Below are 15,259 nucleotides of genomic sequence, written 5' to 3'. Positions count from 1 at the left end.
GGGGTGCGAGACTTGTGCGAGTTTCTCATAAAGTGTGACCCCCGCCTTAAACGCATTATCTGTTTAAATTGAAAAAAAAAAATGGAAAAAAAATTGCATGGGCTCCTGCGCAATTTTCTGCACCAGGGAGAGAAAGCCGATGGCCAGGGGCCAATATTTGTAGCCTGGGAAGGGGGTAATACCCATGGAGCTTCCCAGGCTATGAATATCAGCCCATAGCTGTCTGCATAGCATTTACTGGCTATTTAAAATAGGGGTACCCCCCCAAAAAAAAAATGACATGGGGCCCCCCTATATTTTATAGCCAGAAAAGCCATGCAGACAGCTGCGGGCTGATATTCATAGCCTTTGAAGGGGCTATGGATATTGTGTCGTCCCCCCCCGGCTACAAACCCCAGCCGGCAGCTGCCCCAGAAATTCTGGCACTTAGCCCCTCTCTTCCAACTGCCGTGTAGTGGTGGCATATGGGGTAATAAGGGGTTAATGTCACCTTGCTATTGTAAGGTGACATTAAGCCCGGTTAACAATAAGACGCCTATCCATTATTAATCAAGGGTTAAATAAACACACATAAGAATAAAGTATTTTAATTAAATAAAACATGACAGATTTTCATAATTTTTATTGCACGCCTAAATCCATTCGAAGCCATTGATCACCTGCAAAAAAATTAAAAAAAACAAACCAACAGTATACTCCCTGATCCAACGCAGTCCCTCTTTAATAACGATTGTCCCACGATGATCTCCCCTATAGAGCTGTCACATCAGCAGATGTGACCGCTCTATAGGCCTCCGATGACACACTGACCGTAGATAACCCTCCCGCAGTGTGTCATCGGAGTTAAGCCTCTCGTTTTATGGAACTCAGGTGACCTGTCGGCGGTGGAGTGATACAATGCGGAGGATTATCTCCGTCATTGTATCACTGGAGCCTCTGGAGAGCGGTCACATCTGCTGATGTGACAGCTCTCCACGGGAGATCATGGTGGGACAGTCGTTATTATTTGGACTACGTTGTACACAGGTAGTATATTGTTGGTTTATTATGTAATTTTTTTTTCAGGTGAGCGAGGGCTTCGGGGATTAGGTGTAGATGGTGAGTAAGGACAATGAGGTGTTTTTTGTTTTTGTTTTTTTTTTTTGTTTTTTTTTTTACATTTAACACATTAGCCAGATGATGGGACTACTATTGTCCCATCATTGGCTAATGTATCACTCACTGTCACTGTAGCAGGCATAGACGGATGGTACTTGTAGTCCCATCGGTCGATACCTGCAGACACACACACACCCTGACACAGCCCCGCCGACCCCGGCACAAAAATTCACGCAAATCCTGCCCGCACACAGATTACGCATATCCCGCCCGCACACAGATTCATGGAGATCCCGCCTGCACACACTATACACGCACACAGTCACTGCCCACACTCCGCCCACACACTTCCCTCCTCCCGGTTTGCAGCGTTTCTCACACCCACATCCGCAACAAAACCGCAGATCTTTTTTACATCTGCGGTTTTGCTGCGGATGTGCTTGACTCAATGGAAGTGAATGGGTGCAGAAATGTTGCAGATCCGCACAAAGAATTGACATGCTGCGAATCCGCGCTTTTTTCCGCAGCGTGTGCACAGGAAATCTCCATTTTCCATAGGTTTACATTGGCTGTGCACTACACTGCGGATTTGATGCTAATCCGTGCGGCAAAAACCGCTGCGGATCCGCAATAAAATCCGCAACGTGTGCACATACCCTTATACAATTCAACTACCTTTTCCCGCAGATCCGTTGACAATTCTTTTACTTTCCCCATGACTCACAATGCAGAAACATCAGTGGCTGGATGAGAGATGCAAGAGTCTGTCTGGATCCCAGAAACTCACTTAGCTTTTATGCACAAACACACTGATTACAAGCATACAGGTCACAGGTGAGGATGTTGTTACCTTTAGTAGCCAGTCAAACCCATTTGTGTCAACTTCTGTGCATGTTATCAGGCCAAAATCATGTTTTGGGTTGCCATTTGCCATTATGATTTAAAAAGAGAAAACACCGTAGTTTGACAATAAATGGCTTCACCCAACCACTAACCATGAGTGGAGAAAAAGTTTTGGTGTTGTCATTCATATTCGCTGAAAAAAGGCCAAGAAAGCAAAAATTCTGCTGGGGTATGTAAACTTTTGAGCACAACTGTATTTTAAAGAACAGTGCTTAAAAGAGCAACCATACTCAAGTAAACACACATGCCATATAAAGGTTAAAATACCACAGTGAAGGTACACAGATATTGTGCTAAAGTGCAAAAAGTGACCATGGCGAAAACAGTGTAGGTAAAAAATGGAAGGATCTCATCCATAACGTTGGTAGTGAAGGGGAAAGCTAAGATAGCCCAAATATTCCATGTCGTGCCCCAAGCAAAGACTCCTGCACTAACAAGAGCATTACCCATGTGTGGACCTAATGTCTGTGTCCCCCAAAGTCTCTACGCGTTTCAGCTTTAGGGTCCCGTTACATTTAGCGATGCACCAGCGATCCCGACAGCGATACGACCCGGTCAGGATCGCTGCTGCATCGCTAAATGGTCGCTAGTAAACTGCCAAACAGGCAGATCTCACCAGCGATAAGCGATCAGTCGGCGGTTGCTCTTACCTGTCACACTGCAGCGATTATGACGACTTCCGCCTGCGTCACTAGTCGGCACCAGCGGTACGCCAATGAGGAAAACACGGCCCAGGCCATTCTCGCGCGATCAGCGATATCCAGCGGGGGGGCCGGTCGCAGGTACGTGTCACACAAAGCGAGATTGCTAGCGATATCGCTGTTGTGTCACAAAATCGGTGACGCTTTAGCGATATCGCTAGCGATCTCGCTATGTGAAAAAGGCCCTTTAGTGCCAAGGCATCATCAGGGGAACAAACGTCCTTGGGGGGGGATTATGTAATATATGGTCCTGTAGAGGCCTGTGCAGTGATACTATTTCCTATAAAAGGATTAGTAGTGGCCAGATTAGAGGCTATGGCGCACTGCTAATCTATCTATAGTGTATAGCCAATACACACAAAAGAAATAAACGTGTATAACATATATATAGTTGCAATAATATTCTGGGAAAAATACTTCACTGTCTGGAACAAATTTTATATATATTGCTGACATGCAGATTGATAAGTCGTTCCCTAGCATGTACTAATTCCATGCATAATGTCACGTTAGTTGCAATCAGGTGATCACGATAAAGTCTACTTATGCCAGTTGTGCATTGTATAGATCTATCCTGTATTTCTATAACTGAAATATGTTACATGCCTTTCTGTTTTATGCTCAAAATTTCAATAACCTGTAAGTTCTAAAAAAAAAAAAAAAAAATTAAAGGTTTGTTCCCACTTTATAAAACGCCCACCTTTTTTTTTAAAAAAAAATAAGCTCTGGGGCAAATTCTCATGCAGATCATTGTCTTACCCATACGCCTGAACAGCTCATTTACATATAAGAAAAACATGGATTTTCCTGGAAAAAGACCCCTGAGATGTGTGTTCTGATGTTTCATTGTATGCAGTTTCCTATGACCTGCTTGCATATAGATCGCTTAGGAGGGTTGATCTTACTGAGAGATTCTCTAGCTTTATTCTATGGGTCAGTACAAGTAGGGTATTATCAAATTTCAATAATGTAAAAGCATATGGGTATGTGCAAATGATCAGGAATTGGCAGAGCTTTCAACGCAGCACATGTTCGCTGCATCCAAAGAGCTGCCGTCTATTGAACGCAGGTCAGTCCTCATGTGTTCACTGAACCGTGCGGATTCACCGCGTCCAATACATTGCACGGGTGAAATTTCTCTTGTGGAGACTAGTGTCTCCGCAAGATAGACGTGCTGCAGTCTGAAAAGATGCGCCGCATCTCAGTCTCTGTGGGTAAGCCATGGGTGTCTGTGGACGCAGAGTGGGCATGGGATTTCTTGAAATCCCATCCACTATGCTGTACTATCTGGACGCTGTGGGTTGGACGCTGCAAAAGTACACAGTGTACAACATGCAGAGTTTACTGCATATACCCTATAAGGAATAAAAAATTGTGTCTACATTCTGAGGCATTCATTTTATTGCAGGTCAGTGTGCCATTTATTTTGTTACTGTTTTGTGGTGTGTATTTACAATTGTTTTGACTTTCTTTCCTTTTTATTGGGGAATTATTATTTTTTTTCACACCAAATTAATTGTTAGAATGTTTCAATATTTTTCTTTTTTGTATGGGTTGTTAGAACTGCAGAGTTAACTAGGATTTTCTTCTTTATTGACAGTACTATTGAGACCATTGTTTTTTCTTTGTCCAATCAAGGAACTAGAGGCTGCAAAGGGTCTGCATGACAGTGCCAGTCCCAATATGTCCATGACCATGCAAGCTACAGGTAGCACCAACTAAAGTATCCCTCTCATTGTAATGTTCTCCGGAGCTGGTAGTTGGGCATTGACTGGTTCAGTGATGTAAGCAATGTTTGTCCCTTCTGCCAGAACACAGAAAGCTAGCGGGGGGACAAACGCCAGTCTCTGCTGCCATTACTGAGCCGCTACTGGTTTCACTGCCAATGTGGAGTGAAAGCATCTTTTCCTGGCTTACTCCCCTCATTCAGGGAAAGGCCCTGATATTCCATGAAAGGAAACGGCTCTACGAAACTGCCATCTTTTCAGGAAATTCTTTACCTCACCATTGAATCTCATCCAGCTGAGCTTTTACGTCCCTAGTAGTAAAAAATGTGGGTGAAATGTGAAATACGCTATGTGAAAAAAGTGTGTGTGTCATCATCATTTTACAAAGGTAACAGTGACATCAGCTTTACAATGGGGTATCAATGGTGCCACGTGAAATCTGAAAATAAGTTTTTATCGAAAATGACTCCAGAAATAAGTGTTGAACTTGTATCTATAAAATGCGTTTTTATTGGACTTTTTTTTTTTTTGTACTACATAATGGGAGTGGTAGTGCCTGTAAATTTCTATTTTCTATCTGCACTTTCAGCATCAACTCAGTTGGATTCTATTACTTTAATGTGGTTTTACAACAACCCAAGGGAGGTTCTTTCCTGCTAGTCGCCATTCTTTTCTTTGCCGATTACTAGCAGTGGTCTGCTTTTTTTTTTTTTTTTTTTTTTTTTTTATTATAACTCTGCTTGCCTCATTGTCTTGGGTATATCTCCTTACATACAGCTAATTTCTCATTCAGTGACCCAAATCGGCTGCTTTGAAGGGATGAGTTTCCTATTTGTTTTAATTTTATGATTTGTCTCTTGCAAACAATTGGTTTGGGTGCACAATAAATTTGTTTTTGTTAGTTTAGGCTGTAGTTTATTTTGCTATACTTAGCATGAAGTCTAATTGAAAGCCATAATGGTTTCCATGCACCTGCATTTTGGTGTAGCTAAATAAAGAGGCAGCTGCGACATAAGCTCATGAATGGCTAATAATTTACTTAAGTACACTGTGACCACAGCCTGCTTTCATTGCTCTGGGAAACAAGGAGATTTGATACTTTACATTAAAATCCCCAGAACTCTAGGACAGCAAACTGAACTGCCTTATCTTGTTCCATGTGAAAGCAGACTTGTCAATACTTTATGAGAAATACTCTCTGTGCTGGGAAAGGTAACGCGTACTTCTTCCATGCTTTACACAAGATTTCAGGTCTGGTCACAAAAACTCACCTCTGCCAAAACAGCATGTTTACGGTGATACAGATCTGTGGCAGGCAACCAGTTGTAGTTTATAACATTTGTAGCTACTTGTTTCTCTCTCTTTCTCCCTCTATCTATGTATATATGTATAAAAATGTAATTGCATTTATTGACCTGTATTAAAGACTATTATTACTGAAGAAACCAGAAAGACCATAATCAAGAGGCAAAAGAGACTCCCGCAGCCTTGGAAAACAGAAGAAACCCTCTAAAGATCATCGACGAAAGATGAATGGCAAGGAGGGCGCAAATACGCGTAACTTTAGTAAAAAAACTAAAGAGAGCTATTTTAGCAGACCAAGAATTTTATTACTAAAAGATATGTACAGTGATAGAAAACGAACATCTAATAAGCAAGACCAGGAAGTGATACCAAAAGAGATATGACAAAACTTTCACCAAAGCGTGGGAATGTTGAATGATGCCAAGGGGAACAAACTAACAGATCCAGAACAGATCAAGGAAACATTGAAAGAATACACGCAGCACCTCTACAAGAACAACTCGGTGATATGGGAAAAAACTGAGACTGGAAATTATAGTGAACCTAACATCTTGAAACACAAAGTTGCTGCTGCGATAAAGTTTCTGTCAAAAAGCAAAACACTGGATTTGACAATATTCCAATAGAGCTAATAGTCTTCTAAAGCAGTGCCGTTGATGTCATACACCTGTGTCAACTGGTAAAACCCCCCAAGGACTGGACAAGATCAGTGTTTATTCCTATTCCGAAGAATGAAGAAGCTACCAACTGTGGAAACTATCAGACTATTGCGCTCATGCTGGCAAAATGCTACTGAAATCCCACAAAGACAGGTACAGTCTTACTTTGGCAAAGAGCTGCCAGAAAAACAAGCAGGTTTATGAAAAGCCACAAGAACAAGAAATGTGATTGCTAGCATTAGATGGATAATGGAAAAGACCAAATAATACAACAAGGAAATCTTGACTACAGCAAAGCCTTCGACTGTATTGATCAACACAAACTTACCATGGAGGATATGGTTGTGCCGAACAATCTGATCAACCCTTCATTCCAAGAAGCAACAGTGCAATCAGAAAACTGCTACATGACATGGTTCATAGTAGAGCAAGGCGTCGGATAAGGCTCATCCTGTCACCATTTCTTTTCAAATTGTATGCAGAAGCTATTTTCAGGAAGGCTGGACTTGCTAAAAAAGAAGAAATCAAAATTGCTGTACAAATCATCAACAATTTTAAATATGCAGATGATACAACATTGATAGCAACAAGCCTAAATGGAATGAAGGAATTATTAGAGTGTGTCAAGACTGAAAGCTCAAACATGGGACTCCTACTCAATATCGATATTCACTTCTGCCAGATACAAGCAAAGTAAAGGAACTACTTCAGCCTACTTGGATCAATGATCACTCAAGAGGCAGCGACAAAACTGAAAGTCAATAGGAGAATAGCTTTGGGCATATCCAACAATGAAGTCACTGGACAAGGTCTTCAAATCAAGGAACATTTCACTGGCGACGAATGCACGGCTCGTACATAGTCTAGTCTTTTCTGTAGTAACATATGTATGTGAAACCTGAATGATAAAGAAACAAGACAGACGAAGAATCAATGCCTTTGAAATATGGTGCTGGAGAACAGTTTTATCAATATAATGGATGGAAAGAAGAACAAACAAATCAATTTTGTAACAAATCAAGCCAGACATGTCACTAGAAGCAAGGATCACCAAGCTACAACTTGACTATTTTGGGCACATCATATGAAGAGAGTATTCCCTGTAGAAGGACATCATGGTTATAAGAATATAAGGAACAAGATGAAGAGAAGACCAGCAACCCAATGGCTTAATACAAGCAAGATAACGGCCGCGAAGGCCCTGGTGGACCTATCTAGGCTTGCACAAAGTCGATCTTACTACAGAGCGTTCATCCATTTTCCAGGGCTCAAAATCGAGCTGAAGGCCTTTGAATAATAATTTTGTTTTAACTATTTTATATTGGGTTATTTTCTAATGTCAGTATTGTGCAGGGCCGGTGTCACCACCCGGCGCAACTGGGTAAATGTTGAGGCCCTGGACAAACGGGGGGCCCACTCACTGTAAGGGACACCAGCATGCTATGGGGCCTGTGAGTCAGGGGAGCCCAATGCCTGCTCTGGCACTACACCTTCCTCCTCAAATACTCACCTCTCCACAGTCTCTGCTGCTCCGATGTCCATTGATCCAGTCTCTTCAGCATCTTCAGACTCTTTGTGAAGTCTCAGGGTAGAGAGTGTGTTAAGCAGTGCAGAGGGTCAGAAGATACTGAAGAGACCGGAGCAACGTGGAAAAGGGCATATTTGATTACTTATTTTTTCTGAAATGAGCAATACATGGGGCCATTATATACTGTATGGAACATTTTATGGGACTATTTACTGTATGAGTAATATATGGGGCCATTATATTCTGTATTGAACATTATACTGTATGGAGCATTATATGGGGCCAATTATACTGTATAGGCTATCAATAAAAAAAGTAGGTGGCCATCCTGTTTAACGCCTCCTGCATAATAGATAAAAATAGGCCTACTATTGATCTTTTGTCAGTTACTTCGAACACATCTCAAACTACATTAGCCAAAATTGAATTTTTGAAACAATGCGGACAGTGGTGATTGGCTTTAAAAATCCAATACATCTGACTGGTGTTATGAACAATTCTAAACATCTGTCAGTCAGTTGAAACAATTGTTTGCTTCACCGAACCAGCCAAAGATCACTCTATATGGTCAAGACGGGATATTTCATTCAAATTTTATCTAACGTGTAAGGCTAAGTGCACACGTAGCAGAAAATTTCTGCTGAAAAACCTGACTCCCTTCCCAGAAACCGCACGGTTTTTTTCTGCAAAAAATGCACGGTTTTTATTCGTTTTTTTTCCGCGCGTTTTGAAGACGCATAGAAATAGCCAGAAAAGCGGAAAAATCCGTGAAATTAATGAGCATGCTGCTTTTTTTTTTTTTACCGTGAAGCGGTTTTTTTCACGGTAAAAAACTCATCAGTATGCACAAAGTGCAAAATGCATAGAAATGAATGGGAAGCTTATTTTTAGCGGTTTTATTGGAAAATCCGCTAAAAATACCGCTAAAAAAACGCTGTGTGTGAACACAGCCTAAGACCAACTTTGGACCTCTTCTGTGAAATAACCAGGGCTGTGGAGCCAAACCTCCAACTACGAATCCGACTCCTCAATTTCCCTGACTCCAACCCCACGGCCCTGGTCACTACTGAGCATGTACTTGAAGTGCAGCACAGATTCATCTTCGCTAAAAGCCGAGATCCTCAGATCAGGAACAGACATTTATAAGACATTTCATAACTTTCCCAAGCTCTTATGAAACCACTTACAGCTCATCCTGCATTGTACAGCTGTACACAATTTATTATATATTTTAGGAATCAGTCTGAATTGGTGCATTTTATTCTGACTCCACCAAAATAGACACCGACTCCACAACGCCATAGCCCTGGAAATAAGTCATGTATGGTTTTAAAATATTTGTCCGCTTACAAAAAATTTATGTAGCACCTTATGCAATCTTTTACATGTTCCTCATTGGTGCCCCCTCTCATTTCTACAATACTGAACTGTATACATATGATATAATGTAATACTGTTAAAAATGTGAATATTTTTCCTTTTGGCAGCCCTCTACCCTCAGGGTCCATTCTGCTTATAGATCAGTCCTGCCCTGCATAGACCCATAACTCTATTATAAAAAGATACAACCTATAGATGTAAATATAACCTATTGTTGTTAAGTATGTTGTGACAGAGAAGGCGCCTTCTGAAGTACCTGCTATATAGATTCTTTGTGTGACCCATAAAAAAAAGCAATTGGGGTTAATTCACCCTCTTAACTTGGTAACAGGTGTCAGAGTTGGTGAAACGCCAGTTCTTGATTTTAATTTAGAATTTCTTGATATGGTCAGTTTTAATTGAGAGGTCTATGCCCCTGACTAGTTTTTAACTAGTATATTTAATTTGTATGACTTTTGTAATTTATACTATTAAAATTAGGTCTATTTACTCTAGAAAAGAGAAGACTTAGGGGAGACTTAATATATATGTACAAGTATATCAGAGGGCAATACAGAGATCTCTCCAATGAACTGTTTGTACCAAGGACTGTGACAAGAACAAGGGGGCATTCTCTTTGTTTGGAGGAAAGACAATTTCTGCACCAGCATAGAAGAGGGTTCTTCACGGTAAGAGCAGTGAGGCTCTGGAATTCTCTTCCTGAGGAAGTGGTGATGGCCAACTCACTGAATGAATTTAAGAAAGGAATGGATGCTTTTCTTGTGAGTAACAGAATAGAAGGTTACGAATAACAGAATATTATAGGTAGATGGTTGACCCAGCTTAGGGGAAGGAATTTTTTTCCCTATGGAGAAAATTGGCTTCTACTCTGTGGGTTTTTTGCCTTCCCCAGGATCAACAATGCAGAACAGCTGCACTAAAAATAGGCTGAACTAGATGGACATAAGGTCTTCCTTCAGCCTTCAAAACTATGTTACTATGTTAGGTGTGTACTAGCAGAACAGTATGCATGCTTACAGGGAAGCTATCATCAGAAAAGACCTATTGTTTAAATCAGGTATTTTTCCTAAAAGTATTTTTTTTCCATATTTTTGGCAGTATTTTTTTCGACGTCACAGTCTATTAAAAATGAAAAATATTACTCTTGCAATCTTCACTCTAGCCACTGCATAGTTTTTAGACTCTAACTTCCTGCAACACATGCACATTAGCCACAGTGAACAGATTCTCAGCCTCTCTTTTGTATTGGAGCTTTTAATGAGTATGTGTAAAGACCATTGCAATGGGGCAGTTACAAAATCTATTGTAATTGGTGGTTCCTTTGTTATAGAGGTATTATCAGTAGTGATGAACAGATGAATTCACGGGACTCTGCCCCAGCCCCCATGTCAGTGGTAACTGGCAGCTAAATGGGAGACCCGCAAATTTTTCATCCCATGTCCCCGGGGCGACTTTTGATTAAACAGGTCTAGCGCGACGTCACCCCTCAGATGACATCACACCACCCCTGAGAAATCAAATGCTATGCTTTGAATGCCGGGAGCTCAGGGAATCTCAGGGCTCCCATCCAGCTGACAGGAACCACAGATCTGGATGGTGTATGGGAGTTCCACGAATCGATCCGCTCATCCCTAGTTATCAATCATTCAAGCCTGGTGAAAACTCTTCCCGAAATGATAGTGTATAAGCCTAAAAAAATGGCCAGAGTGAAAATGGTGTTTTTGTATTAAATAAAAAATAATTGTAGCACAAAAACCTGATCTGCACAGTTGATCATGTTATAATAACACAGCTTCCCTTAAAAAAAAAAAAAAAAAAAAATTAATCCAACGTCCTATTATAAAGTTTATAAACTCTTTTCTGTATTGTATCATTTGTTGACTATTGGGTTGATCAGCCTAATAATATATCTCCAAGTGTAGTTCTGTATGTGGAAATTGACTCTTATCGTTTATGACTTGAAATCTAAGTTTACATTTCTTTTGTTTCCTGTAGATCAGGCAGCACTGATAGCATATTTGGACCAGTGAAAAATCCATGGAGCTTTTCAAAAAAATATCGAGAGAAGAGAAAAGATTGTTGTCCTGATGATGATGAAAATTCAGATTGGGTGATAACTGGAGGAAGTTCGGGGGGCAGTGCGGCTTCAGTGTCCTCTGGAACATGCTACGCGTGAGTGACTGGACCTGGTGACAATGATTTTCTTTGTTAGCAGATTTCTTACTTTTTGTTTATACATAAAGCTTGCTGCTTGAAATGAAAAGAGGTTTCATTGTAACCCTAACCTTAATTAATAATGTTTTGTGCATCCAAGGACATGTTTTGGTTTATTTTTATCCCTTTTATTTATCCTGCGTTGAATTTGTGAAGTCTTAGGGTGTGTGCACACGTTGCGGATCCGCAGCGGATTTGGCCCTGCGGATCCGCAGCAGTTTCTGCTGCATTGTACAGTACCATTTTAGTCAATGTAAATTAGAAAATGCAGTGCAGACATTGCGGATTTAAATCCGCAGCATGTCAATTCTTTGTACGTATTCCGCAGCGGTTTGGCACCTGCTCCATGACAGAGGGAAGGGGAAAACCGGTGGCTAATCCATAGTAAATCCGCAGATAAACCGCAGGTCATTGAAACTGCGGATTTTGACAAATCTGCACAGAAAAATCCGCAGCAGAATCCGCAACGTGTGCACACACCCTTAATAACATTCCTCTAATTCGGTATGATTGGGACTCATGCTGGCAGGATTTTGAGAGATTCTAGACAATCCAGTAGTGATAGGCAAGCGCTTGTTATCGTAGAAAACTGCAAAATAAAGTGAGATAATCCTGTAATCAAGGTGCGCACCTTGAAAAAGAGCAGCGAAACGCGCGTCGGTGGCAGGTAGCTCTGGTCCAGTTATATATCGCTCATGGGTAAGCACTTGATATATACATTTATGACTTATATTTAATCTTGCTTTGGCCAGTCCAACTTTGGTGGGATGTTTATTTATCTATACTGGCAAGCATCTATATATATTGAATCCCATGGCGTTATTTTTACTGTGAATGGCACTTTGGCACTTTATATAAACATTTAACCAGTGACCGAGCCTTCATTACCTGATCCTTCTTTTTGTACCATTGTATGTAATAATTGTATTTGGCATATATGTTTAATAAAATATATATATATATATATATATATATATATATATATATATATATTTTTATACTCTTTGGACTGAATACTGCTTGTGATCTCTATATTTTTCAAGCTCTAGTTTGGAGTGTCCTGTGGGGAGCCCTTCATGACTTAATATGGTTGCGGGTCTAGTGGGTGTCCCATTTATTTTTGTGCCTTGGTTGGTCTGTTATTAGCTGCCACTAGGAGGCTGACACTATGTAGAAAAAAAGTTAGCTCCTCCTCCTCCGTGTACACCCCACCGACAGGAACTAGGATGCTCAAATTTTGGAAATCTCAATATCTGGAAAGGGGAATCGTTTTGTGGGGTCCAGATGGACAAAATTCCAACATCGATTTTTTTGTGGTCACCCTAATGTTCAGTTTAGCTTAGTGTCAGTAGGAGGTGGACTCGGGTCTTTCATTAGACCCATATCTTCCTCAGTGTGCGTCGTTTCTTTTCAGGTGGATCTTCTCTGTTAGCTCTGAAGGGATACAGTGTGAAGAGTCACAACTGTATTCCCACGTAGAGACTATGAGTACGGCGTGTACTGCCACTCCGTATCCTCATAAGTCTGGCCGGCAGGACCCCAACCCCTAACACAGAAGCGTGCTTAGGTGATCCGGATCTGATCCAGCCCCCATCGCCCATCAGAGCCTGTCGGTGTAAGGAGGCATGGCCGTCCCTCATATCTTAGGGAGAAGTATATCTCTCGTTCTCTACAGATCCCGATCCAGAGGTGTCAGAGTAGAAGATTCAAGATAGAAGAGGATGAAGGATGAGCAAAGGTGGATAATGAAGAAAGAAGAGGATAGAGCAACAGAAGAGGATGGTTGAGTAGTACCTCCTCCTCCCTCTCCCTCTTTTCCTAAAGATTTTATTGACGTTTCTACTCTATAGGGGGGCCTTTTTTCCGCCTTTATTCTGTCAGTTACCTGACAGTGTGATGTTTGGCACTGTTCCTCCGTACTGAATCTTCGCTTCCCTGTCTTCCTAGATCCCCTTTTTGATACTATCATGGCTAGGAAGGGTGACATCCGGGCCTCCGCGCCACCCTCCCCTGTTCCCGTGGGCCTCGGCCACTAATTTGGGCCCCGTCTTCAGCGCAGCCTAGTCCCGGCGTTTGGCCCCGCCCCTTCTCAGTATCTTCGGGCGGGCTTTTCTCCCGCCCATTGATGTCACACCTCCTCTTCCTGGCTCTGGCAGCTAGCTCCGCCCACTCCTCCTGGCTCCATTGAGAGGTTTTCTCTGCCTCTCTGCTCTGGCGTTTAGGTCCACCCCTCCTTCCGGCCTCAGTGAGAGGGCTTTTCAGCCCACGCCCCTCTCTCTCTCCCTCTGCACCTCAGCATCTGTACGCCTTTTCTTGGCACTGCTAGTCCTCCTTTTCCTCTCTGGGACGCCATTTTCCGGCAGCTGAAACCTGGAAAGTGGCTCATCTCTGCAAGACCTGCATCCCTCCTCCTGCAATCGCCCTGCAGGTTTCTCTTGTACTAAAGCCTGGAAGCAGTCGTTCAGAACCTGCCTTCTCCTGGAGTAGCTCTTCTCTGCAGACTGACACTCCTCAGCTCTCGGTCCCCTTACCTTCTGGCATCATCAGTTAGTGGGTCTGTTTCATGCCTATCTCTAAAGGAGAGCGCTCTCACCCTCTCGCTTCTTCTTCTTCTGCTCTTGTGTACAGTCAGTAGGGTAATAGTACTCTAGAGCTGTTTTGTCACTGGTGTAATAGTAATTTAGAGCCGTACTGTCACTGGTGCAATAGTACTCTAGAGCCGTGCAGTCACTGGCGTAATAGTATTCTAGAGCTGTGCACTCACTGGTGTAAAAGTAATCTAGAGCCATGCAGTCACTGGCGTAATAGGTCTCTAGAGCCATGCAGTCACTGGTGTAATAGTAATCTAGAGCCTTGCTGTCACTGGTGTAATGGTATTCTAGATCCATGCAGTCGCGGTGTAATAGACGCTCAACGCTGTTGTCACCTGTGCCACTGCCCACTCTACGCCCTCCCAGGCACATAGGCCATGATAAAACCTGCTGTATGGCGTTTGCTTGGTAGAAGGTTTCACTTGCACATTCCACCACAGAGATCTGTTTTTTGTCACACTGCTGTTGTGATTTCTGCTACTGCAGATCTGTACCTTGATTTTCAGCAGAGTAAGACTCGGCCATTGCTCCACACATAAAGATGCTGGAGCCCTGGCATAGCAAATGCTTCCATATCTCCTGCTCACAGGAACTTGCCCTGCATCTTCCTGCAGCCCCCCATCCGGACGCTGGCATTACATTTCTCTAAGCAGAGTGGGGAGCTGCTCCTACCTCTTCACGACTGCAGTGTTTGGGCCTGACTTCCAGCTGGATATAAGTCCGTTTTACCTGACAATGTCTGCTGTGGTTCAGTGGGTAAAATTGCTGACCACAAGTCGCAGGTCCAAGGGTTGGAACCCAGGCGCACAACAGAGAGTAGAGTTTAGTCTCCGTCTGATTCCTGGCCTACTGTTCTACCGTCAGGAGAAATGACAGGTTATAATATACTTCAGGACAGACTTTGTGGTGTGGCTTACTACACATTAAGCTGTTATTCTGCCTAATGCCGTCAGGTATCCAGACCTTGACCGCAACACAGAATTGGCTCTCTCCTATAACCTTCTCCGGGTTCTCTCCACGCTTACCTAGTCACAAGATGATGAAAGCCGATTGCAGCTGTGCTCTATCCGCTATCCAGGCATCAGTTGCACCACCTACCAGGTACAGTATTTGAAACTGTCGTATTCCAGTGGATCAGACGTGTCTTGGGTTG

General features: G+C 42.3%; 1 protein-coding gene across 1 annotated transcript in view; it reads left to right on the top strand.

Moving 5' to 3' along the window:
• QRSL1 (glutaminyl-tRNA amidotransferase subunit QRSL1) overlaps nt 1-15,259 on the top strand; it is a 132,989-nt gene that overhangs the window by 35,402 nt on the left and 82,328 nt on the right. The window contains exon 5 of the mRNA XM_073576082.1: nt 11,297-11,473. Coding sequence (XP_073432183.1) covers nt 11,297-11,473 — 177 coding nt within the window. The remainder of the gene's footprint in view (nt 1-11,296; nt 11,474-15,259) is intronic.

The sequence above is a fragment of the Dendrobates tinctorius genome, unplaced genomic scaffold (genome assembly GCF_039654945.1).
Source record: "Dendrobates tinctorius isolate UK_male_01 unplaced genomic scaffold, ASM3965494v1 ptg000046l, whole genome shotgun sequence".
Taxonomy (NCBI): Eukaryota; Metazoa; Chordata; class Amphibia; order Anura; family Dendrobatidae; genus Dendrobates; species Dendrobates tinctorius.
Note: the sequence above shows the minus strand (reverse complement) of the source record. Positions and strands in the feature narration are given on the sequence as shown.